General features: G+C 41.2%; 2 protein-coding genes across 2 annotated transcripts in view; both read left to right on the plus strand.

Moving 5' to 3' along the window:
- The window catches only part of nol10 (nucleolar protein 10), a 19,243-nt gene extending 7,994 nt beyond the window's left edge, over nt 1-11,249 (plus strand). Inside the window, exons 13-21 of the mRNA XM_044165918.1 lie at nt 260-312; nt 3,618-3,744; nt 7,354-7,433; nt 7,609-7,707; nt 8,108-8,200; nt 8,584-8,760; nt 9,220-9,533; nt 9,684-9,786; nt 10,551-11,249. Coding sequence (XP_044021853.1) covers nt 260-312; nt 3,618-3,744; nt 7,354-7,433; nt 7,609-7,707; nt 8,108-8,200; nt 8,584-8,760; nt 9,220-9,533; nt 9,684-9,786; nt 10,551-10,700 — 1,196 coding nt within the window. The 3' untranslated portion in view covers nt 10,701-11,249. The remainder of the gene's footprint in view (nt 1-259; nt 313-3,617; nt 3,745-7,353; nt 7,434-7,608; nt 7,708-8,107; nt 8,201-8,583; nt 8,761-9,219; nt 9,534-9,683; nt 9,787-10,550) is intronic.
- Nucleotides 11,250-18,742: 7,493 nt separating this feature from the next.
- Nucleotides 18,743-24,569, plus strand: odc1 (ornithine decarboxylase 1). The gene is made up of 11 exons (XM_044165919.1): nt 18,743-19,060; nt 20,289-20,410; nt 20,630-20,764; nt 21,111-21,284; nt 21,430-21,602; nt 21,707-21,923; nt 22,012-22,095; nt 22,283-22,445; nt 22,533-22,648; nt 22,766-22,980; nt 23,076-24,569. The coding sequence occupies exons 3-11, from the start codon at nt 20,666-20,668 to the stop codon at nt 23,212-23,214; spliced, it is 1,380 nt and encodes a 459-aa protein (XP_044021854.1). The 5' UTR covers nt 18,743-19,060; nt 20,289-20,410; nt 20,630-20,665; the 3' UTR covers nt 23,215-24,569.
- The last annotated feature ends 828 nt before the right edge of the window (nt 24,570-25,397 follow it).

The raw sequence follows: 25,397 nt of genomic DNA on the forward strand, positions 1-25,397 counted from the left end.
AGCTTTTAAAAACAGTTTTCTAATTCCCTTATCATTGTCTGGGCAGAAATTAATTCTGCCTTTTAGGATATGCAAATTCAAATCCTAGCCAGCTACTTTTACTCTTTCACATACCAGTTTCATTTTAAAGTGTAATATGACCTTCAAATAAATATAACTAGAACTAAATTCAGTGTTTACAACACAGATGAGCTCTATTAATGTTTGCCCTGCTTCCGTCCTCACATTGTTTTGCCTGCATCTTGTGTCTCACTGCCAGGTATGCTCTTCACTGCCAATGAAGATCCTAAGATGAACACATTCTACATCCCGGTGAGTGCAGAGGCATTTACATTCCTTACTGGTGACTTTACAACCAGCGTGCAGCAGACAGGTCACATTCACATCCTGTTGATCAGATACAGTGTCCTGTGACTGAAATGATCTGACAGCAAGTCTTACTCTAGAGAAGGGGGTGTGTGTGTGTGTGTACAGTAAACTAGACTTTGCTTTGTAAATTCCAGACATGATGGACCAGACATGCTCAACTTAGGCCCCTCTGTCCTGCATTAGAGAAGGGTCAAGTGAATACATCACTTAGCTGTTGGAATACATGTTGGATCTACAGCTGAAAAAAGAGATTTTGCTAATCGTCAGTTGTAAGACTGTGCTGATTTTCTTTGTCTTATGTGATAGTAAATTCAGTATGGTTGGACTGTTGATGGGGCAAATTAAGAAATTTCAAGACATCGCCTTGTGCTTTAGGAAATTGTGATGGGCCTACTACTTTCTTACATTTAATTGGCCAAGCAATGAAGCGATTAATTGAGAAAATAATTGGCAGATTGATCGATAATTGAAATTAAGATTAATGATAATCAAAATAATCATTAATCGCAGCTTGGATCAGAGGATCAGAACCACTGTTGTGTTATTGAGAAGCTCAGGTTCCTCAAGTTCCACTGAAGTGTGCATGAACATGTTATTATCATGATCTAAAGTGCGCTTTACTGCTTTTGAGTTTGAAATTCTGTTTGATACTTTTGCGTAAAATACTGTGGTAATAGTTGTGTGTTGAAATGATAATCAGCATCGACATAAAAATTTAAGCAAGGTAAAACAAAATAAATGTTTCAAAATCAGGAAATGTTTTATAAAACATGAGGAATTGTCAGTGTGACGTGTGTTGGCTCAACTTTAAGCCACACAACGTTTGATATCATCTTATTAGTAATATTGCTCTGAGGTGAGTTCAGACAGCACGTTTTGATTGGTCCAAGTACCTCCATACCTGAGGGAGACTTATTATGTGATTTTTAATGATCTCAGGAAGTAAACTTCTTCGAAATATCAGGATGTGCGTTCAGTATCAGGATGTGCGTTCAGACTTGTTTGAGCAACCTGTCATTTATACTTTTGCAATGTTTCTGCGTCGAAAAAAAAAAAACAGCTGCTCTCAGCCCTCTGCTCCTCACGCAGCTGATTATCTCTGTAAGACAGTTTGAAGCTATCAGTTCAGCAGTGATTAAACAAAAGAATGACTGGGTGCTGAACACTGGATTCTGTCTACTTCTGCTTCAGAGTGTGACTCCACACAACGTCATCATCTACGTGGATTGAACAGATTCCACGTAACAGGCAGAAATGCTGAGTTTAATCTGTTCCATAGGACCTTCCGCGCATCCAGTGATTCCAACTCAGTTAGATTTCATAACAGGAGTGGATCTTTGATCTGCCGTACTTTAAACTAGTTAACTAGTTAACCCTTACTTAGCTCAGTGTTTTGTTCAGTGTTGTCTATACCCACATATGGGGAAGACAAAGACTTTGAACTTTGAGAAACAGCACTATATAGTGATGTAAAAGAAAATACAAATGGGTGTGACTTGAGTAACATTACACACTGTGAATGTTGTCTTTCACTCCTAACAACCTGAAGTGTTAAGCAATACTGAGAAGCGTTCACTTCTCAGTAGTGCTTAACACTTCGGGTTAACTTAAGGTACACAACACCACCAAACAAGGCGTGAAGTATTTCCGACCAAACCTTAATTTCCAGATACCACACTTTGTTTATGAAGCAACAGCCTCTAAGACAGTGGTTGTGACCCCTTAAAGGATAGGATCAGATTTTTTTCAAGTCTATCTTAATACAACAGTCACAGTCCATGTGTACATTGAAAGAGTTATAATAATAATATATAATAAAACTTTATTTATAGAGCACTTATCAAAACAAAGTACAAAGTGCTTCACAACAAGAGAAATAAAATACCACAGTGAATAATGTAATATAAAGAAATAAATTACACAAAAGCAATAAAATAAACAGCCAGTTCAGGTAAAATCAGGATATGCTTTCCGATAAAAATGTGTTTTGAGAAGAGACTTAAACGAAGACACTGAGTCAGACAACCTAATTTCTTCGGACAAGTTGTTCCAAAGTCTCAGTCTCTGTAATCATTCCTCCTGTCTGTACTGGCCATTCATAGGGACTCTACTGTAAGTGATGAGGGACAAAATGCCCAGTTCTCATTCTGTGCAAAAATACATTCTAAAGTTCAGCTGTTTTTCTCAATTCTCAATTATATTTATTTGAATCATTTTATAAGGGATGAAGATATGAAATTATCCAGTAATTTACAAGAAAAAAGCAAAGATTACAAGTCCAAAAAGACACAGGTTTATGTAGCAGGAATATGTCTTTTTTGCGTTGTGCTATCCTATTAATCATGTCATGACCCCTCAGATTTGCATTATGTTGCGACCCTACAGGGGGACCACTGCCCTAAGAGGTTCTAACAGAGAATTGGTTTTAGGGCTGTAACTACCAATTATTTTCATAATCAATTATCTTTCTTGATTAAACAATTGTTTGATCGTCAGAGTCTACAAGCGGCCATCACAATTTCCCAGAGGCGAGGTGATGTCAGCAAATTGCTTGTTTGATCTGAATCAACAGTGCATAACCCAAAGATATTTAATTTACTGTCACAATCTATGCCAACAAAGACAAGCATCAAACTGTCATGGTAGAGAAGCTAGAACTAGGGACTGTTTGGCATTTTTGCTTAAAAATGACTTGAATGATTAATCAGTTTTCAAAATAGTTGCCAATTAATGTTTTGTTGATGAACTAATTGATTAATCGACTTAATCTCTTAATTGGTTTTGCCTTTCAGATCACTCCTAACCAGATGTTGACATAACATAAGAGAAATTTCTGGTTTAATAATATTATGTGACAGTGTTTCTAAACATGAGCACATGTCAAAGTGAGAATTTGAAGCACACAGTCAGCAGTGATAATGTTAGGATAGTGAAATGTTTTTTTCTGCTGTGAACACATAAAATTTATATTTTTAGTCAAAGGTGCACACTGTGAAAATGGTTGCTCAACCTTAGAAGCAGTGACACTTTGCTGTGTCGATGCTTTTGCTGTATCACCAGCGTTGGGTCACAATGCAGGATAATTCCACAGTTCAGTGGACAAAGGAACAGCTCAGTAATGTCCAAATGGAATGGAAACATGACATGATTAAGACAGTTAGACTATTTTTGTTTCAACACATACGTGACAGGTTTTGGACTTCGGACTCAACAGTCTAAATCTGAACTGCCTGTGTATGTATGTTTAGGCTCTGGGCCCTGCACCTCGGTGGTGCTCCTTCCTTGACAACCTGACAGAGGAACTGGAGGAGAGCCCGGAGAGCACAGTGTATGATGACTACAAGTTTGTTACCCGGAAGGACCTGGAAAATCTGGGTGAGACCTTGCTGCCTTAATTTCTCCTCACAAACCTCATTGAATGTGGAAACAAATCTCAAAGTTATACAACCAAACCCACAGAAAAGATTTCCCCAAACCAGACATGCACTTGGTACATTTACTCTTTTTTGTTAGAAAGCACAAAGGTTTAAAGAGATCACTGCACAAAGAGGGAATTTAATCCCAGCCCTGAAAGTTACACCCAAAACTATGAATCAATCTGAGCCACTTTGCCGCCTTGGGGGTTATCACGGGTGGCTAGACTAACTAACTAGAGGCCTAGGGAACGATTGAGAGGCTTTAGGTAAGAAAAGTAGTTTGTGGGGGTGGGAGAAAAGAGGGTCGGGGGGAGTGGACTCTAGAAGGGTTGAATGAACATTGGAATGCAGGCTCAGCAGTAAAGAGATCAAATGACAAGAAGCAGAAAGATGGTTGGCTGCTGTGGAATCAAAGGAGAGGAGGGGGCAGGCAGGGGAACAGCGGTGTTGATTTACAGGAGCCACGTAATATGGCCCTGTTATGTAACCATGAGGCAGCCCGGGCAGAACACACTGACGGAAGAGCCCATACTCCACATTCTGTGTCCCTCTATCTACACGCTCTCACTTGCTGGCAGGCTTTGACGCAACAAATACATTTTCTAACTCAACCCAACCTGTGTGTGCTGCTGCTCCCCTTCACACCCTAGAGTGAGTAATCTTAGGGTGGAGATTCTCTCACTTTTATCACTTACTGCTAGGGTTTTTTTCTCATCCATTTCGGACTGAAATGTCACAAATTTATTATCAGGTGATTCCTGAAAACAACAAGACTCAACTAGGGTGCTGGCAGAGTAAAGTCCGTTTAATGTCCAGCCCAACTCATTCGGCCATTTGCGTTCTCACATACAGCTCCTCTGGGTAACGTCTAGATAAGTTCAGGGTTGCAGTGCATGTGTGAAAGACGCTTAAGAGTCTACAGCCATGCTAGTGGCTCTGTGAGGCTGTACTTGTACTTACAATGACAATGCTAACATGCTGATATTTAGCAAATATAATGTTTACCATGTTTACCATCTTAGTTTAGTGTGTTAACATGCTAATATTTACTAATTAGCACAAAACACAAAGTATATTTGAGGCTGATGGGAATGTAAGGTACCAAAACCAGAATATCATAAACCAGAATATTTGACAAAATTAAATTTTTGACCTGATGGTGGTGCTAGACGAAATGTCACACTCTTCTGGACCGAGATGTCTGGTGTTCTTCCAGGGATCTGCTGTAGCCACTCCTCCAGTTTGGGGGTCACTGCCCCGAGTGCTCCGATGACCACAGGCACCACTGTTGCCTTCACCTTCCAGGCCTTCTCCAGCTCTTCTCTGAGCCCCTGGTATTTCTCTAGTTTCTCATGTTCCTTTTTCCTGATGTTGCCATCACTTGGTATTGCCATGTCAACCACAACGGCTTTCCTCTGCTGTTTGTCCACCACCACGATGTCAGGTTGGTTCGCCATTACCATTCTGTCAGTCTGAATCTGGAAGTCCCACAGGATCTTGGCTCGGTCATTCTCTACCACCTTTGGAGGTGTTTCCCACTTTGACCTCGGGGTTTCCAGTCCATACTCAGTGCAGATGTTCCTGTACACTATGCCAGCTACTTGGTTATGGCGCTCCATGTATGCTTTTCTTGCCAGCATCTTACACCCTGCAGTTATGTGCTGGATTGTCTCAGGGGCCTCTTTGCACAGCCTACACCTTGGGTCTTGTCTGGTTTGGTAGATCTGGGCCTCCATCGCTCTGGTGCTCAGGGCCTGCTCCTGTGCAGCCATGATAAGTGACTCTGTGCTGTCCTTCAGTTCAGCCCGCTCTAGCCATTGGTAGGATTTCTTGATATCAGCCACTTCAGTTATGTTCCGGTGGTACATCCCATGCAGGGGTTTGTCCTCCCATGATGGTCCCTCCTCCAGCACGTCTTCCTCTGTTCCCCATTGCCTGAGACATTCCCTGAGCACGTCATCTGTTGGGGCCTTATCTTTGATGTACTCGTGGATCTTGGATGTTTCATCCTGGATTGTGGCTCTCACACTCACTAGTCCACGGCCGCCTTCCTTACGGCTAGCGTACAGTCTCAGGGTGCTGGATTTGGGATGGAACCCTCCATGCATGGTGAGGAGCTTTCGCATCTTAATGTCTGTGGTCTGTATCTCTTCCTTTGGCCACCTTATTATCCCCGCAGGGTATCTGATCACTGGCAGGGCGTAGCTGTTTATTGCCTGGGCCTTGTTCTTGCCATTGAGCTGACTTCTTAGGACTTGCCTTACTCGTTGGAGGTATTTGGCCGTTGCTGTTTTCCTTGTTACCTCTTCGAGGTTGCCATTTGCCTGTGGTATTCCAAGGTACTTGTAACCATCCTCAATGACTCAATGCCTGCACATGTGTGCGGCATTGAGTCATAGGCTTTCTTGTAATCAATCCAGGCAGTGCACAGGTTGGTGTGTCGGGCTCTGCAGTCTTGGGTGACTGTTCTGTCAACCAGGAGTTGGTGTTTGGCTCCTCTAGTTCCTTTGCCAATGCCCTTCTGTGCTTTGCTCATGTGTTGATCCATGTGTCCACTTATCTTAGCCGCGATGATGCCTGACATGAGCTTCCATGTTGTGGAGAGACAGGTTATTGGCCGATAGTTGGATGGGACTGTATCCTTTGCAGGATCCTTCAGGATCAGGATTGTGCGCCCTTCGGTAAGCCATTCAGGGTGCATCCCATCTCTTAGCAGCTGGTTCATTTGTGCTGCTAGGCGCTCATGGAGTGCAGTGGATGTCTGCCGCTGTGATGGTGACTGGATTCTGTTCAGGGAGGTTGCTGTGGTCCTTTCTCAGAGCCGTTGTTGTGTGATGCCTCCCTCTCCCATATACTTTTCCAGTACTGCTCCGTTTCCAGCCTTGGTGGGTCTGCTCTGCTGTTATTACCCTGCCATTGAGCGTACACTTTCGCAGGTTGAGTTGCGAACAGCCGGTTTATTCTTCTGGCTTCATTATCTCTCGTGTATCTCTTTAGGCGGCTGGCCAAGGCTTGGAGCCTTTGTTTGGCTGTTTCGAGTGCTTCAGGTATGGGCATCTGGTTGTACTTCTTGGGTACTTGCTTTCTCATTGCACCTCTCTCAGCCTCTGTCAGTTGGCTCACTTCTCTCCGGGCCTCCTTGATTTTTGCCTCCAAACTTCGTTTCCATGGTGGGTACTGTCTTGTTCCAGTAGCCCATTTGTCGTCTCGATGCCCTGGTTCCCCAACACCTGACTCAGACCTTGTTTGGCCGGGCGACGTCTGAGCCGGCATGTCATGTCACTCATCATCATGGGTCATTGCTCATTGCGCTCCGAGGGGGATTCGAACCCTTGTTCCCCCATGTGAATGTCCCGTGGCCTACCAAATCGAGCTATCCAGCCGCTATATATATATATAAAAAAATATATATATATATATATATATATAAATATATATATATATATATATATATATATATATATATATTTTTTCTCATAAATGTCTCTTTAATTTTAGTTGGGTTTTTAAAAAAAAATGTATTTAGCAAATTTCTGACTTTATTGTTTGTTTTCCTTTCTTGTGTCAGGTTTGTCTCACCTGGTGGGATCATCTCTCCTGAGAGCCTACATGCACGGCTTTTTCATGGACATCAGGCTTTATCACAAGGTAAGGTGTCTAACTGCTATATCAATTTCGTATTTACATAGCTTAAATAGTTTGCTGAGCTATTAAATTCAGACTGATCATGATCATGTCCCCTAGACAAAAACCTGCTGAAAAAGTGTTGTTCTCAAAGAGATGTGTTTACTATTTAAATTTTTGCTGTTTGGTTTGGTTGCAGGTCAAAAGCATGACAAATCCTTTTGCATATGAGGAGTATCGCAAGGATAAGATCCGCCAGAAGATTGAGGAGTCCAGGACTCAAAGAGTGCAGGTTAAGGTGAGCAGTCGTGGCGAAATGTCTCAATGTCTCAGTGGTTACAGCTTCACCTAGTTTGTAGGTAGTTTTGCAGAACTGTTAAAATCTCTGGCCCTGACAAGCTATTCTCTCTATTTTTTATGTTTGTTTAAGAGAGAAAATCATGTGTTCAGTTTGTGTTCAATATTGACAACCCATATCATTAACTTCCTTATAAAGTTCCACTAAGCATTTCATGGAGTAAAATTTACCTTTCAAACTGCACTTTTTACTGCCTTGAAGCTGTTGTTCAGTGCCTAAAAGCAAAGCTTGTTCACATCTGTCACACTTGTCTCAAAGACTTAAAACAAATAACCTCTAGCAAGGTACACTGTGTGACTGTTTGTGTAATCAAATATGTAATGTGATCTGGCTGAGACAGAAGTTGCCCAAGGTGAACAAGGAGCTGGCTCTCAAGCTGATGGAGGAGGGTGATGATGAAGCAGAGCTGGCCTCAAGGAAAAAGAAGGGCAAGGTAGGAGAACACAGATTACAAAATTAAGGTGGTTCAGTCTCCATTTTTGCTTCTCTTGTCTCTGAATTAATTTATTCTTTATTATAAGATATTGACTTTATCACAGCAATATTCCTTAAAAACTCATCTGTCATAAGTTTCTGTGTCTGGCAAGGTGCCAAAAGATTGGGAACTTTGTGTTTTATGAAATTAGACTCAGTTGAAACTTTAATGAAAATTTTTATTGAAATTGAAATAAAGTTTTAAAGTTTCTTTCTGTACCTCTTGAGCTGGATGTCCCACCACAGCATCAGAGAAAAAGGGGAAAAAAATAGAGAATCAGTAAGCTCTTCCCAAACATCAACGCTAATCATTTCCTGCATCTCAACTTTTCAACACTGCAGGCTCTCCCCAGCATCCTGGGAGACGACCGCTTCAAGGTGATGTTCGAAAACCCCGACTACCAGGTGGATGAGCAGAGCGAGGAGTTCCGCCTCCTCAACCCCATCGTCTCCAAGGTCGGACAAAAGAGGAAGAAGAAGCTACGTCTACTGGCTCAGCAGGCTGCCACTTCCCAACAGGTAACGTGGAACTTGGCTGTTAGTTACATTATCTGCACAGATATTGAAACTTAAGTTTTACAGTCTCCAGGCATTCAGAAATGCAAGTATGTGAGTAAAGGACATCAGACTTGAACTGCCAAGTTTTAATCTGCTCCCACATGAGAAAGGAAACAAGTCTTAAGAGGGATTTTCATTGGTTTGAGCCAGAAGAGAGTAGTGTAACTAAATAGTGGCTTTCCACATTCAATTCTTGTATTGGAAATACTGTATTAACTATGATATTAGCTTGCAGCGCTCCATAATCCCTCCAGACATGGTCATCTGTTTGTCTTTTGTTCACAGATCTCTTCAAGTGAGCTGTGTTTGCACATACTGTATTTTCAAGAGACATTGTTTACGATGAGGGGTCAGGCCTGTCCTCAGTGCCAAGAAAGAATATCACATCAATAACTTTGGCTTTGTAACATCTCTGTCCAGGTGGCTGAAGACGAGGAGGAGCCCGAGGGGCGAGCGAGCTCCGAGGAGGAGAGCTCGGACGACGACAAGAGCTGGGTGGAGGAGGTGCGGGAGCAGCGGAGGTTGCTGTGGCAGGAGGGCCGAGACCGCCGGCGGCAGGAGAGGAAGGAAGCAGACCGCAACACCGTCCTGCTGGAGAAGGAACAGAATGGAGGAGAGAAAACCTCAAACATCGCTGAGAGCAAGAAGACAAGTCAGCCTCAGTTTTATCAGATCAAAGCCGGGGAGGAGTTCCGAAGTTTTAACGACGTGGCCCGCAAGCAGAGACTACAGAAGTATGTCTTTGGAAATGTATTAAATGAAAGTGTTGGAGGCGTGCTAGCTTATTGTGTGGGACACTCTTTGAAATACAGACAATTATTCCGACTGCACTCTATATATACTATTTGGTACATTGTGTCTGAGGAATGTGTGTGTTCTTCCAGAGCTTCTTTGGAGGACCGTCTGAAGCTGGAGGAGCACTCTGGAACCAGCAACATGGCAGACACTGCAGTGGGCAGCAAACAGCTAACCTTCACTCTCAAAAAGGTAAACTGTTCACGTGGTGCACCATCCTCTGTCACTCCTATAACTCACTCCCAATTACTCCATTGCAATGAAGTACAAATATAAAACACAAACTGTAAACAAACTGGTGCAGCCAGGTGTACAAGGTGGAGAGGATGCACCAAGGTGGTCTGAAGATGTAATGGCAAGAAGATGGTTTAACTTCACACAGTGTCACACTCATGGTAAAGTTATTGATGAGCTACATTTTGGTAAAGCGACCTTGGTCAGACATTTCATATATCAAATGACAACAAGCCAGCATCCTATACCACCAAAAATGTAAAGGTGATTAACTATGGGTGATGTCAACAAACCCCAAAGAAGAACAAAATATGACCAAAGCTTTAACAATAGTCATACAAAAACAACAACTTCATACAAGTACCTTGAAAACACACAATAAATAGGTCAGTAATCCAGTGAACACCCCCCATACAATATAGAGCAAAAGAAGATACAAAGCATACCACAAGTCTGTTAAAAACCCCTAAATATAAGTATAACATAATAACAAAAGGGTTACTTTGGGTATGTTATTGTTTATTCACCTGAATGGACCGTAAAACTTTTTTTTTTCTCGTCCCCTGCACCTTCCTGAAGTAATGCCTAATATTGCTTGCTTTTTGTAGGTATGAATGTACAATTTCTTTACTCCATGAATGTACAGGTGGTGGAAACACACAGCAGCACATTCTGCGTGTTAAACGCAGAATAACACGTGTTATTCTGTCCTCCTCTTGCAGTCGGAGCAGCAGAAGAGGCAGCAGCAGGCAGAGTGGGAACACCACAAGGAGAGAAAGAAGCTGAGGCGCTCGGCCGGACACCTGAGCAGCGGCCGTGGGAGAGGCCGGGGCGGCGGCAGGGGAAGAGGAGGAGGGAGAGGCCGGCACTGAGGAGGGCAGCTTAGTCCTCTACCCAGGGCCTTTGTCCTGGATGGACAACAGAGGCATTACCGGCACAGGCCTCAGCTCACGTCAAAGTTATATAGTGTCTTCCAGTAACTCAACTCTGTCAGACATCTTTTGAGGGTTGAAGAATGTGGATTTTAAGCTCTAGAGACATACTGGAGACATTCTGCACCAGTGGCAGAGACTGACATTGATGAACAGACAAGTCTGCCCCTTGCTTCTGGGTGGTCTGGGCCACGTGTTTAACTGCTCTCTGCAAATTCAGAGCAAATTAAAAAAGATTACCTATGTCGCTGCCTGTGTGCATATAATGCTTATGCTATTATCCAAAAATACCATGACTGCAACTTTTTCTTACAGCTGCTCCTCAGTGGAGCCTACTATTTCAGTTAATGAAGGGGAGAAATGGTAAAAAATGGTGTAAAAAAAAAAATTTAAAAAGTAGTATTTTTAATGCCCTTTGTTATTACTGTATATTGTTAAGCCAACACTGGATTAACAACACTTGTACTCAATATTATATTTGGTACGATACTTGCGTGTCTACATTGTTTTTATTGCTGAAAATCAAAATATACCATTTTCTACTGAGTGCCAAAATGGCTCAAAATGTGCAAATAGTCAAACTAAAGCATGTTTTCTTTGCAGCAGTTTACTACCTACATACGTCAGAAGGAAGAGGAGGGGAGGAGAAAAATGTGATTGAGGAAATTGTTTTGTTTTTTTTTCCTTTCCCCTACCAACAACTGCAGTTCTTGGAAATAGAAGGACTGCCTGGGTGTGCTTCCCATCCCCCAATGTGCTGATGGCGTGAACCCCCTCTTCTCCAGCATTGGCCCATTTCAAATGTGAGGGAGGTGCGTTTAAGCCCTCAGCATGCCAACGCTGGCCCCCAGGCTCATTTGAACTCATTTTATGTCACCATGCTTTTTCACAATGACCCATCTGCCTAGAAAAACCTAAGTGTATAAAGGACAATACACCGTTTTACGGGGGGTTATGTGGCAGATTATTTCTTGTCCGGGACCTGTAACTTCCTGGAGTCTCCGCTGGCTGCGTGATATTTTTACACTTTGGAATTTATACAGATTAAACAAATGAGATGTAACGTTTTAATTAGTGTGACTGTATTGCCCTGTCACGTTGTATAAGGCTAGATAGGTCAGGGTCAGGTTTGAACATACTTTAAAACAGAAATTCATTGTTACAAAGCCTTTCAAGGAATAACAGGAAGCTTTTTAACCAGGTATTTGCTGAGAGATTACCATCAATAGAAAGTAGGTTACTGGGGCCAGACGACAAAGCTCCAGCCTAGTTCACTCCTTTTGTGTTGGGACGCCAGTGACACTGTCCCACTGCAGAACAAATAAACATCATTTAGCAAAGTGTCATCTGGTATAGTTCTTAATGTGGGTCCCAGGCAAATTGCTCCCTTTACTTTTCACGATGCTTTGGCTTTACCATGACAACTGGCAATCAGGCCACAGGAAGTAGGTCATCCAAAGCTGCCACAAAGAATAAGGAAACTGAATTTCCATAGAAGCAAGGCAGTGCTATTTGATATACTGTAACTTGTAAGCCAAACCATTAAGTAGACCCGCAGTATTCCTCGTGGTTCAAGATTTCTGTCTCGTGGAATCTATCCAGTTATTTCAGTTGTAATGATCAAAGATATTGCTGACTCCAATCAATACAAATCAGAGCTTTGTTGCAGTAGGACATTGGGCATAATAGCAAATCATGATGTGTCATGTTTAGTTATAAACAAAGGAAGCAAAAACCAGGATCCTTAATGTGACTGAATCAAACCATATTGGGGTGGTGTGAGAAAATATGTTAATACATCTGCTGATGAACAGTCTAAATAGATTTATGTACATGACTTGTACATTTTCTGTATGTATTCCTGGGGTTCAGTATCTAAGACGCATGCCATGCAATCTCAATGTCACTGTTCGATTCCAACTGAGGACTTTGGTTGCATGTCATTCCCTCGCTCCCCATGTTTCCCGTCTCTGAGGATACTACAGCATGTCTGAAAAATATCTGAAGGTTACTATCTATGCTGATGTGGAAAGTTGAATCACTACAGGGCGTCCGATTAGAAGTGGCACGGTCATAGTTTCTTGGTTTCTTGATCTCTATATGTGCAGGGAGTGAAGTGCCTTCTTAATCCATGTTCCTCCATTAAGAAGCAGCACCTACTCAGAGGTCACCCAGCTCTTGAACCTTTATTAGGTTATCTGACGACACTTACATTGCAGGGACTTTTCTTTGAATTTTATTACAAATGCATGCCAACCTCTGTACATGTAGGTGGGCTAAGATATATGCAGTGGTTTGCTCTTTTGCACCTTTCATCCTAAATTGCATAGAGCAAATATAATTGTGTTAATGGTAGAACCATGACACCTAAAATGTGAAGCAGTGAGCCCTCTCTTCAGTCTGTGCCGTTTTCCTCCCCAAAGGGATCAAAGGAGTGAAATGTGCTGACGCCGAGCTTCAGGCCAACCCAGGAAAGCACAAAAGATATTCCAGTGAAAATACGATCACATTTTTCTTGGCTACCAACCAACTCTGGGCAAATCAACCTTGAAAGAAGAAGAAGTGATGAGTCAGCGGAGAGCCAGATTAAACAACTCTCCTCACATCACTCCATGGACAGAGCTGACAAGTGGGCAAGTGCGGAAGCTGCATGGTCAAAGGCAAATTTCATTATGACAACCTTTTGATATAATTGAGACCGTAATTAGGCTTAATTTTTAATCACTTCATTTAATTCAATGTAGTATTTAGATAATTATATATGCAAATGACATTTGAACATTTTTGTTACATTCAGGCAGAGAATTTATAAGGTTTTGATGTTACCGCTCTTACTCTGAAAACTTTCGGAGCATCTGTTTTAGCACTGTTGCCTCGCAGCAAGAAGGTTCTAGGTTCAAACCTGGTGCCTCTGTGCATGGGTTTGCTTCGGTTTCCTCCCACACAAGACATGCAGGTTAGGTTGATTGGAGACGCTGGAATCCCTTTCGCCAGCCCTGTGATTGACCGGTGACCTGTCCAGGGTCTCTCGCCCAATGTCAGCTAGGATAGGCTGCAGTCCCTCGTGAACCTTCAAAGGATAAGCTGATGTTTTCACTCAAAAATGTCACAAATCGACATTGTACACAATAACTAGTTGTCCTACACTTGTTTCCGAGTGCACTGATTGCAAATAACTCCTGACATAAACTAGGGAACTGTAACCATTAAGCAAAATTTTTTATTCACACTGACTCTTCATTCTCATTCATTCTTCATTCTCTTCCGGTGTCTGTCTGACAGAAAGGCGTACGTACAAAGACACAAAATAAATTCAGGTCACTGTAGAACACAGAATACCACTGTGAGTACACCACAGTGAGTGGATAGACAACTTGAAAGGCATTGTGTCTGTGTACCAGCCATGCATGGACAGTGAACATAGGTTTTAGAGTTAATATTGTATCATCTCTGGTCTTTGCCTTTGTAAAAGTAGTCTGATAAGTACAAGGGCCTGTAACAACCTTCAACACTGTAAAGTTGTTGGAAATTTGGAGTCATTCTGACCTTCAGTTCAAGACACACAATGATACAAGACACACTGGTGCTGCATAATATCTCAACATTATCACTGTGACATTTTAAAAATCTGTAAAAAGCAGCTCACATATTTGTCTGGTGATATGGTGATATTAAAACCAGCCTAGGGAGTTAACAGTAATTTCAGAAAAATTGTTCATCATTAAAATGCAAGTTTTAGCAAGGAGTCCCAAAATCCTTTCAGATCATGCGCTCTGCAGGAGCGAGGAAGTGTAAAGTTTGATCATCTTCTCTTGCATCCGAAAGATTCCTCCTCACTGGCATTATGTGATGCAGAAACTGTTGTACATGCTTTTATCTCCTCACGCCTCGATTATTGTAACAGCCTGTTCACTTGTCTTGATCAAAAAACTTTGACACGACTGCAGACTGTACAGAACTCAGCTGCTCGGCTGTTAACCAGGACCAAGAGGTACAACCACATCACACCTGTTTTAGCCTCTTTACATTGGCTCCCTGTTTGTTTTAGGATTGATTTTAAGATCTTGTTGATTACTTTTAAGGCTCTTATCCCATAATTACCACTTGTGGCCACAGTGGCCGCAGTTCTTTAACCTTTTATAAATTCCAGCACTGCTATAAAAAGGGTATAGTTCAAACAGTGCCTTTAAAAAAAAACAACTAAGATTTAATTCTGCAATTTCTGTACATGTGTGGTACAGAGGGGGAGCACAGGCATCTTGAAATAGATTACCTAGACAAGATGTCAAGAAGGCAGGAGTTGTGTGACATTTAGCGAATGTGAACGAACTATCAATGAGCCCTGTCAGCAGAGAGCCACAAGACCAAACCTTTAATTTCCTTTTTTTAAGGTATTGCGGTAACATGCCAGACACTACACCAGGACGTAAATTACAAGCCACCTATTGTTTTATGAAAATACAGACCCTGACATTTACCGCCACTCTGACTGTCTTTGACATCAGGTTTCATCTAAATTCACTGCAATACAATTTACAAAAATGCACTTCCTCTTCTGTGGCAGGCTAGTCATGGTTCAGTGCCTGTGTGGTGCAATGGTTTTCACTCTACCATCTGTCTGGGTGGAGTCTGTCATCAGAGTTTTAAGTTGATTAAGCTATCTGTGTGTCAACATGCTGCTGGGGGCTCACCCCATCAAAGTCACTCTGTCTTATCTGAAATGACAATTGGACCAGAGTCAAAAGAGTAAAGAAACAGCACAGGTGCCATCTGCTCAGATGGGCCTAGAGCCATGCAGAGAAACACTAAGACTGACGGTCTGATAAGTGGCTGTCTGGGCCAGCTATAAATGCTCAGGCATACTGAGGTCAAGCCTTCATGGATTCTGCCTGTTAACCTTTTATGAAGTCTAAACACCTCCGGTCCTTGACCTCTGACCCCCACAGCTACGTAGCTATTTGAATGGATGAGTCAGTTTAAATGAATGGATGAATCAGTTTCTGCTGTCGGCAGCAGGTTTATGCAGAGTAACTATATGAAATCACAGTCAGTTATTATCAGGTAACAACTATGTACCTTTTATGGGCAGTAAACTAAGAAAACCAAATTGTTCTAAATAGGATTATGTTAATTCATCAATCTTTTATCTAACCCTTTCTTTTTTCTTGAGATACTGCATAGTTATATATCTTCCTCGAAAAGGTATTCAAATGAAGAAAAAAAAGTCAGCCGCTCACAACTCAAAGACATGCACCCTGTGATGAGGAACTGCAGATGTTTTGTGTTAAGGATTGAAAATGCAAAAAAAAAACATGCTAAACCATAGTGTGCTATTGGGAATAGAGACAGCTTAGTTGTTACACACTATCACAAATAGTGCATACTAAAATATGAAATACATGTAATCATCTCAGCGCCTTTAACTGTATTAAGCTTGCACACCTCTTTTTCAAACCTCTGATCGATTCCAATTATCTGACATCATCTTGTAAGACAAGAAAACAGTTCAGTGTATCATGACCAGATAAGTCGTGTCAGTTTAGGTAAACAAAACATCTTTTAACTCATTTCCTAGCTTTTTTAAAACAGAGATACAGATCAGCCACTGACACAGATAACTACTTGTTATTTATTCCAAGCATCAGCTTTCATCACCTTGGTACAAATGAGGTAGAGTACAGATTATTCTCTTGAGAAATGTCAGGCAATGTTGTGGTATGTTTCATACACTTATTGTCACAAGACGTGTTATGCGCACTGAGCTGGATAGTACAGGAACTGTTGAGGAAAGAGTAAAACGGACTGTGGCATTTCATTGTGCAAGTATGAGCTAACAAAGAAGTGGAGAAATACGAAGCCAGATGCAGTGATACACATGACACACAGTCACCGAGGCCTGTACACTGCACTGTATCTTGTGGGTGGCCAATAACAATCATCATCCTTGTATTTTGTGAGGCCTTGTAGATGTGGGGGTTAGACCACAATGGTCCACAGTAATGATAACAGAAACTCCACACAGAGCGAGAGATAGACATTACAAGAGGAGAAGAAGGAGAGGGGTGAAGGAGAGGGTAGGTAGGACATTTGGTGGAAGAGAGACAAAAACAGAAACAAAAGGAAGTGACTGGAGTGAAGAGAAACAATCTAACCCGGGTTTGCTCTGTAAGACATTTTAAGTGCTTTGTGATCTTGTGATTTTGAACAAGCTGATAAACATCTGTTGAAAATGAATTAGCCCCCAAGTGTGAGCCCACTTCCTGCCTCACAGGCATGGCTTTGCATAGGATGTCCCTGATAGAACAAGTTCAGATTTAGGGCAGAACTAAAGGGAAAACTGCAATGTATGAAAATGATGGCAGATTATGTCATCATACAAGTTTGCCGCTTAACCTCATTTGAACGTTTTGACCATTTCAAAAAAGGCTGTGCTTTTTACTTTTTGATAATTAAACTGCTTGGAAAAATTGACTTCATTCACCAGCCCTGCAGAAAATTTGAATGGAAACCCCGTTGTTCAAAGAGTAGAATGCCATCTTGATTGTGGCCTCAAGACCAGGAAAAGACATTAAGTTAAGCCCACAGATATGTGGTCCTCATAAAGCCCTAAAGTTTCCTGTTAGTGTCCTGGATGCCTGTGCAACATTTCCACATGTTCTGTTGGGTCACACTAACCAAATTCTTCATTTTCCTCCATTTAGTAATGTCTGCTTGCAAACCAAATGTCTATGAAAGCAACCTTTGGACTGATTAGACTGTGCTTAAAGGGGGAATGTCTGAGGGACGGGGATTTGAGGGGTCTGGGTGAAAAGGCATTTTACTGCATAGAAGTAGAAGCACTATAAGAGACTTTTTTAAGAATCCTGCCATTTTCAGTGGCTTACAGTGGCATATGTATTTTTTATTCATGGCAAACATTTGTTTTACAAACTTGGACCAGGATATAGATATGATAAAAATGCACCACCTCCTCAAGTAATACCCATGAGTGCTTTCATTGTATATCTCTAGAACTTGACTTTACAGAGCTGATGTGACATATGTGACACCTTGCCATCTCTGTGTCATCTTGTGATCTCCTTTAATCTCATCAGGCAGGTCAAGAACTCAGACTGAGACTGAGCATACTGCCGTCCAGCCAGGTCACATCACTGAGCCTGTGCTGTGCTGTCAGTCAGAGCCAGCAGGCTGTTGCTGTCTGCCAGCGTGAGTGAGCATCTCTGGGATTAACTCAAATGCAGTGCAAGTTTCTTCCATCACAGCTGGCCATGGGGAACCTGTACTGATGATCATCGTCATAAAGTCAGGTAGATTTAAGCATAAAATATGCATGTGAGGGCTGCGACTAATGCTTATTATCATTACCGATCAATCTGCGAATGATTTCCTTGATTGATCGTTTTGTCTATAAAATGAATATTTCCATTCTAATTTCTCAGCGCTTGTTTTATCTGAACAACAGTCCAAACCCCAAAGATATTCAATTTACTATCATATATGACAAAGAAAAGCAGCAAATCCTCAATATTTGCGAACATGAGACCACAGATTGCATTTTTGGTTGAAAATTGAATGAAACATGTTTGTTTGACTCTTAAAGATTATTATACATGTTTCTCTAATTTTCTACACAGTCTGGCAAGGACAGCCTGGCCAGACAGTCCTGGCTGGCATGCCTGTGGACAAATATATTTCATGTTAGGAATGTGGTTAGACATACAGTCAAAGATGCAGGCTTTTTCAGCATTTATTGAATGCCTGGACTTGAAAATGTTGAAATTCACATCAAAGAGACCTTTCAAACGTTCAAATCTACATTTTTTTTTTTTTTTTGAGGTAAGGAAACCTGGCAAAAGGCAATACAGGGAAAGTTTTTACTTGTGAGTGCTTACCAGTTAATTGGTGAGCCCTGTCTGACTTGACTTTACCACAATGTACTGACACGCCTAGAGTCTTTTTACGTAGATAGGAGGCCGGTTTGAACTGGCTGTGTTACCTTTAGTAATCTTGTGTTTTGTAGCTGTCTAGCGGTCCCTGTCTCTCCCACCATGTGAATGAAGTGACAAGGCTAAACCGGTTCATACGTGGATGGGAGGCCGGTTTCAGCTAGCTGCGTTGCCATAGTAACGAGCTCTCTATAAATACTGTCGGGATCCTTTATCGGCTTCCACTCCAGTTTCAGTCCTGGTAGAGAGGCGACACCTTCAGCAGCGGGCTTCATTGTGAGGGGGGAACTGCTTTATATTTTTTATCCCAGAATTCGGGTCTAATGGACAAACTCTTTGTAAATGCTTTTTAAGGTAAGGCAAGGACTTTTCAATGTCGTATTACTAAGAACGTCACATTTTACGTTAGCTTAAATGCTTATCAACTAACGTTAGCAAACGTTAGCTAGCACGCTGTTTCCGTTATGGCGGCTTAAAAATGACAGTGAAAAAGGGATTTATTAGGGTAGGGTATTCTTGCTATTTTACCGTAACGTCAATTTCATTCAAAATTTAATCGCTCTAGAGTGTTGCCTAACAATACTACGTGGCTGGTATGATAGACGCCTGGTTAGCTAATGTTAGCTAGTAACGTTAATTATTATCTTATTTGTGTTAATTGTGTTTATTTGTGCCCGTCATGGCAACTTTTCAGGCCTATAGACTTTATGTATGTTGACGTTACGCTGAACGGGTTTTTGAATTGGCAGTGTAAACTAGGCTAAACCACCACATAACCGTATCTTCAAATGCTATATGCCTCATGGCATAAAGAGCTCCTAACGGAACCGGCATATTGACGTGTGCGTCATTTGTTAGTCACGGATTGGTTCATTTTTATGCCATTTTTTTAAATTAAAGGCGGGTCTTCTTTGTAATTGGATTAAATCTTGACTGGGCGGGGCTTAATCATTGGTCCTTTCAATGACTTTCTGTGCAGATAGAGTTAAGTTGTCATACCATAGTTATAAAATGGAGCACTGTTAAAGACTGTAGACTGGATTTGTATTTGCGCATACCTCAAATCAAGTTTAAGCTAATTATAATGGTTTTAATAGAATAATCTGTAACTTTGTGTTCAATTTATAAATATGAAAATCTGAATTCATAATTAAAAAAATGGAGTAAATGTATACATCCAATGTAATTACAATATAGATATTGTAATTTGTACTTTTGAGTTTAATCTTGAGCTTTAAACCCACTAAAGTTGAGCCCCTAACTAGTTCTGTGACTTCTTTCCTGACCCAGCTTCTTCCTCTTGAGGATTTATTCATGTTAAAATACTGTCATATCAATTTTTTCTGTGTTATTGGACTATATATATATATATATATATATATATATATATATATATATATATATATATATATATATATATATATATATATATATATATATATATATATATATATAATAACACAGATTTGCCTCAAGGGGCTTTACAATATGTACAGCATACAACACACTCTAGCCTTAGGCTCTGGATTTGGATAAGGAAAACTCCTCCACCAAAACAAACTTTAACTGCTCTTGTTTACAGAATCATCACTCTAGGAAAACACACACTGGCTACTCAGCAGGCCCTGGCCTCGAGTCTTATTTGAAGGGATTTAACTTCACTGGTGAGCCACCTTGGCTTCGCTCCACTTGAGTAATATTCAAGTAAGTGTGTCACTGCAACGTGATTCAGTACTGTATTGTCATGTTCTTCAGATATACTATAATAAAATTGTCATTCAGTCAAGTACCATGCTTTCACACTTGCACTGTTTGAGACTTTCCCATGAGTGGCGGAAAAAAAATCGACCTTAGTAATCAAGGACACAAAAGACACTGTTCTCAAAGCTGGATGTAATCTCAATATACCCCCTCCCCTTCCAGTTTTCTAGTGACCAATCAAAAGGACTTCTTGTGACCATGAACACTGCCACTTCTGAGTTTGAATTCTCTTTCCTGGAGGAGGGTTTCTCTGCCCGGGATATTGTGGAGCAGAAGATCAATGAGTCATCCATGACGGTAAGCATCCTGTGCTGACATTGTTTAGGGGATATACAGATGGCACCATTTGTTAGGTGATGAATGTCAACAGGATGCAACTGAAAGCAAGCTGTTTAACTGAAATCCTACACTCTTGGTCAGGTTTCTTGTATCGCATTGTCTGAGTTGTATTTCCTTTACTTAACTCTTAAAACCTTGGTGGTGCAAATGATTGTCAGTTTTAATATTACATTAAATTATTTATTATTGTTTGCAGTGTACCATGTAATATTCTATATTGGAAAATGTTTTTTACAGCACTGCTTTTGTTAAAAGCACATCCTTTTTTTATTTATTTATTTTTTTCCTATCCACTGCATTACAGGATGACAGGGATGCCTTTTACATCTGTGACTTGGGAGATGTGCTAAAGAAACAATTGCGCTGGGTGAGGGCCTTGCCTCGCGTCACTCCTTTCTATGCTGTCAAATGCAACGACAGCCGGGCTGTAGTTATGACACTGGCATCCCTGGGAACTGGCTTTGACTGTGCAAGCAAGGTGCGTGTTGGAAAAATTCCATAGCACTAGATGTTCTCAGAATAACATAATTCAAAGCTCTGATGATTAGCTGAAATTGCAGTGGCAGCTCGTGTTTTTAAATTAGCACTTTTTTTTGCTGACTGTTGGCATTGTCCCCCACTAGACGGAGATTCAGATGGTTCAGTCTCTGGGAGTGGATCCAAGCAGAATCATCTATGCCAACCCCTGCAAGCAAGTTTCTCAGATCAAGTATGCGTCTGCCCATGGGGTCCAGATGATGACCTTTGATAGCGAGGTGGAACTCATGAAAGTAGCCCGCTGTCATGACAATGCCAAGTGAGACATTTTACCATCCATAATATGAAGGCATGGTATATTATTTTTATCTGCTTTCTCCCCATTTTTGTCCTTTTCACTAACTGTCTCTGCTTTGTGCCCAGGCTGGTGCTGCGTATTGCCACAGATGACTCAAAGGCGGTGTGCCGCTTGAGTGTGAAGTTTGGGGCCCCACTCAAAGCTTGTCGAGGTCTCCTGGAGCGGGCTAAAGAACTGGGGCTGGATGTGATCGGTGTCAGCTTCCATGTTGGCAGTGGCTGCACTGATCCCGGGACCTACACCCAGGCTATCGCTGATGCCCGCTGTGTCTTCGATATGGGGGTGAGTTGTGACAGAAATGCATGTGCAACGGTAATTTATGTGGGTTTTCATCCAGCAAAACAAAGTTAATCTTAATTTTGTGACCTAGGATGAGCTGGGCTTCAACATGGACCTTTTGGACATCGGAGGTGGTTTTCCTGGTTCAGATGATACTGAACTCAAATTTGAAGAGGTATCTTGCATTTTCTAAAATCATGGGGTGTTTTATACACTAAACATTATTTCTGTTCTGGAGGCAAAACAGCATTTGTGCATTTAGCCGCAGCATCAGTAGTACTAGCACAAGATAAATGCTTTTTTTAGTCTTACATTTACCTGTTATCACTTTGTTTTTTTTTGGTTTTTTTCTTACTTGCTAGATCACAGCAGTAATCAACCCAGCCTTGGACAAGTATTTCCCTGCTGACACTGGTATTAAGATTATTTCTGAGCCAGGGCGCTTTTATGTGGCCTCTGCTTACACACTGGTTGTCAACATCATTGCCAAAAAGGTCATCATGGATGAGGAGTCAGCCTCTGACGGTAACAGTCTTGACTTAGAAAAATATTTTCTTCCAAAATTGTATTTGTAACATTTCTTTGAGGTAAAATGATTTATGCTTCCTTCAGAGGAAGATGAAGGGACCAATGACAGGACTCTGATGTACTATGTCAACGATGGCGTGTACGGATCCTTCAACTGTATACTCTATGACCATGCTCACTGTTTGCCAATACTACATAAGGTAAGTGAAATTCAAGGATTGAAGTGGCAACAAAGTTTTTCATCATACATATGGGTCAGTGAAAGGTGAAACAAATGGCTAACCTCTTGTCTGTCCCACCCCTCTCAATACTAATAGAAGCCAAAGCCAGATGAGGTTATGTACCCCTGCAGTATCTGGGGACCAACATGTGATGGCCTTGATCGCATCGTTGAGCAGTGTAACCTGCCTGACCTGCAGGTGGGCGACTGGCTGGTCTTTGAGAACATGGGTGCCTACACCGTAGCCGCCTCCTCCACCTTCAACGGCTTCCAAAGACCTGATATTCACTATGTCATGTCCCGCCGTGCCTGGTGAGTAGATGTCACAGAAGCTGGAAGTGGTAGAAAGTGCAGGTTTAAATGCATCTTGCATTCTAGACAATCTAACTTTTATCTGTCTTCTACAGGCAACATGTGCAGCAGATCTGTTCCCAGGGCATGCCAGCTCCGGTGGAGGAGTCTTGCCTGTTAGAAGTGCCAGCCTGCTGTGGCAGAGAGAGCAGCTTGGAGTTGTCCACTAAGCCCTGCCAAGCCCACGTGGTTTAAACACATACTGTACATCACAGCAATGTTCTCCACACCTAGCATCCTTTATTAGTTACTGGAGAAGGTTCTGTTTGTTTGTTTTCTTTTCTTCTCCCCAAGCGTACGTGAAATTTCAAGGCCAGTTACTTGACAGGAGAATGAGAGGGACATGTTGTTGCGCACATTTCTGTGTTCTGTATGGAAGCTGGGGATCAACCTTCAATGAAATGAGGCTGAATCACACTCCGAGTGTCTCTGTGTGTTCCAGGCAGAGTGTTAAAGGGCAACTCTGTACTTGAACTTGTTGCTGCAGTCTTCCTGCCATAATATGGGGGAATGACTGTAAGCACTTGAGAACTGTAGTTCATGAAGACCCTATTTGCTGAACTGGAATAGTGTAGGAAGAGACATACATCACAAAACTACTTCACTGAAGATTTCCCATCACCACAGGACTCACAACACTTGAAACTGTAGCAATAGTCCAAGAGGTGAAGGGTTACTCACACTGTTAATTTAATATCAAAAAGAATAGTAGCAGATTCCTTCCAGCTTAGGCAATCGCCAGTGCTGACAGACCTACAAAATGTAAGGGAGGTGGGGGGGGTTAGTTTACTAAACGCTCACCCTAGAAAGCCCTGTTAACAGCTGAAGTCACATCCCTAGCTAGAAACTCGCAAAGAGGTGGTTGGAGGGGTGATTTAATTCCTCAAAAATGGCTGCTATGTTTATATTTATATTTTCCATGATCTCCACTTCTGTACAGAACCCCTCAAGTGTTAATCCTCTAGATGTTAACATATCAAGAAACACCAGTTATTCCTTTTTTTTTTTTTACTGGTGTTTATGATGTAGCTTTCCAGTGTGTTTGTGTGTGATTATGGGCAGAGCAACTCTTTCTCATGCTAAATTTTGATGTGTTTTTACACAAACTCACAGGAAATGCATTCATGTCACATTCTACATGTCGAAACACTATATAGTGCGTCTCTGGCTGTCAGACAGCAATATACTGTAGATACATAACTAAATTTGACGTTTCGGCTACCCATGTCAAGCATGTGATCCTCATATATGTCCTGGTCACCAGACAGACTACTGGTACCACCAAAAACAAATCTTTAGGATTAACACTTAAAACACAGGGACTCAAGAAGCAGACGGCACCTCTCTTCTCTCCACCTTATTTTATTTTTATTTTTTTGTACCTTGTAGAAGGCAAGAAGTCTGTTCATGATATTAATAAGAAGCAGTGTTTAACCATACATTTGAAATGGATATGAAAGATGGGATTGCAAAATCATAATGCTTTCCTATGGAAACTTTTTGAAGTTTTGTATTTTATTAATAAATAAAACATTAGGTGCAGAGCCAAATTATGGATGTTGTGTGTTTTGTATGTATGGGATAAAATTTAAAAAGGCATTGACGTACTTGTATAGGCACTATGCACCTTAGAAAGCTATTCACAGGATGTTTCAAGAGTTCCATCTAGTGTTTGTAGAAGGAGTTTAAACCATTGCTGCCTGTGATAGTGTGACATTTTCCACTTTGCATACACACAGTTGAGTTCTCAATAACAGCTGTGACATGGCTGAATTTTCCGTCTTTCACTGTTATCTGCCTTTCCACTCGCAACTGTGCTTTAGACACGCAAGGTAATTGAGTTTCCCTGCCAGCGTAGAATCAACACCCTAAAATAAGCTTGCTTAGATGTTGTTTTTGTTTTTTAAAAAAAAAAAAATCAACTTCTGCCTAGAATGTAAACTATCCCTGAAGTCAATCCTGACCTTTATAGATTTTACGCAATGCAACAACTGGATTGTATAACACGCCTAATCTTGAAGATAAATCAACATTGTTCCAGAGATTGTCTTCCACATAACAGTTTTCACTGACCATTATTTCTCAACTAAGTTTCAATTAAAACTTATCACCAGGTAACCTTAAGGGTAAATGGAATATATTCTGTGTATGTGATTTGGGTAATCTGACCCTTTATGAAGGGGAGTTTGTTATCCTGTAGTAATACATACATGTGAAACATATTTTTGCATAGATTTATATATACCCATATATGCACTACACCTAGTTCTACTTACATTTACATGTTTTACATTTAGGAATTCTAGTAACATCTGTAATCAGTGACATTACATCCACAATAGTAGTATTAACAGTTTTTTGCCATGAAATTATTGGCC

Source organism: Siniperca chuatsi, linkage group LG15 (assembly GCF_020085105.1).
Source record: "Siniperca chuatsi isolate FFG_IHB_CAS linkage group LG15, ASM2008510v1, whole genome shotgun sequence".
Lineage (NCBI taxonomy): Eukaryota > Metazoa > Chordata > Actinopteri > Centrarchiformes > Sinipercidae > Siniperca > Siniperca chuatsi.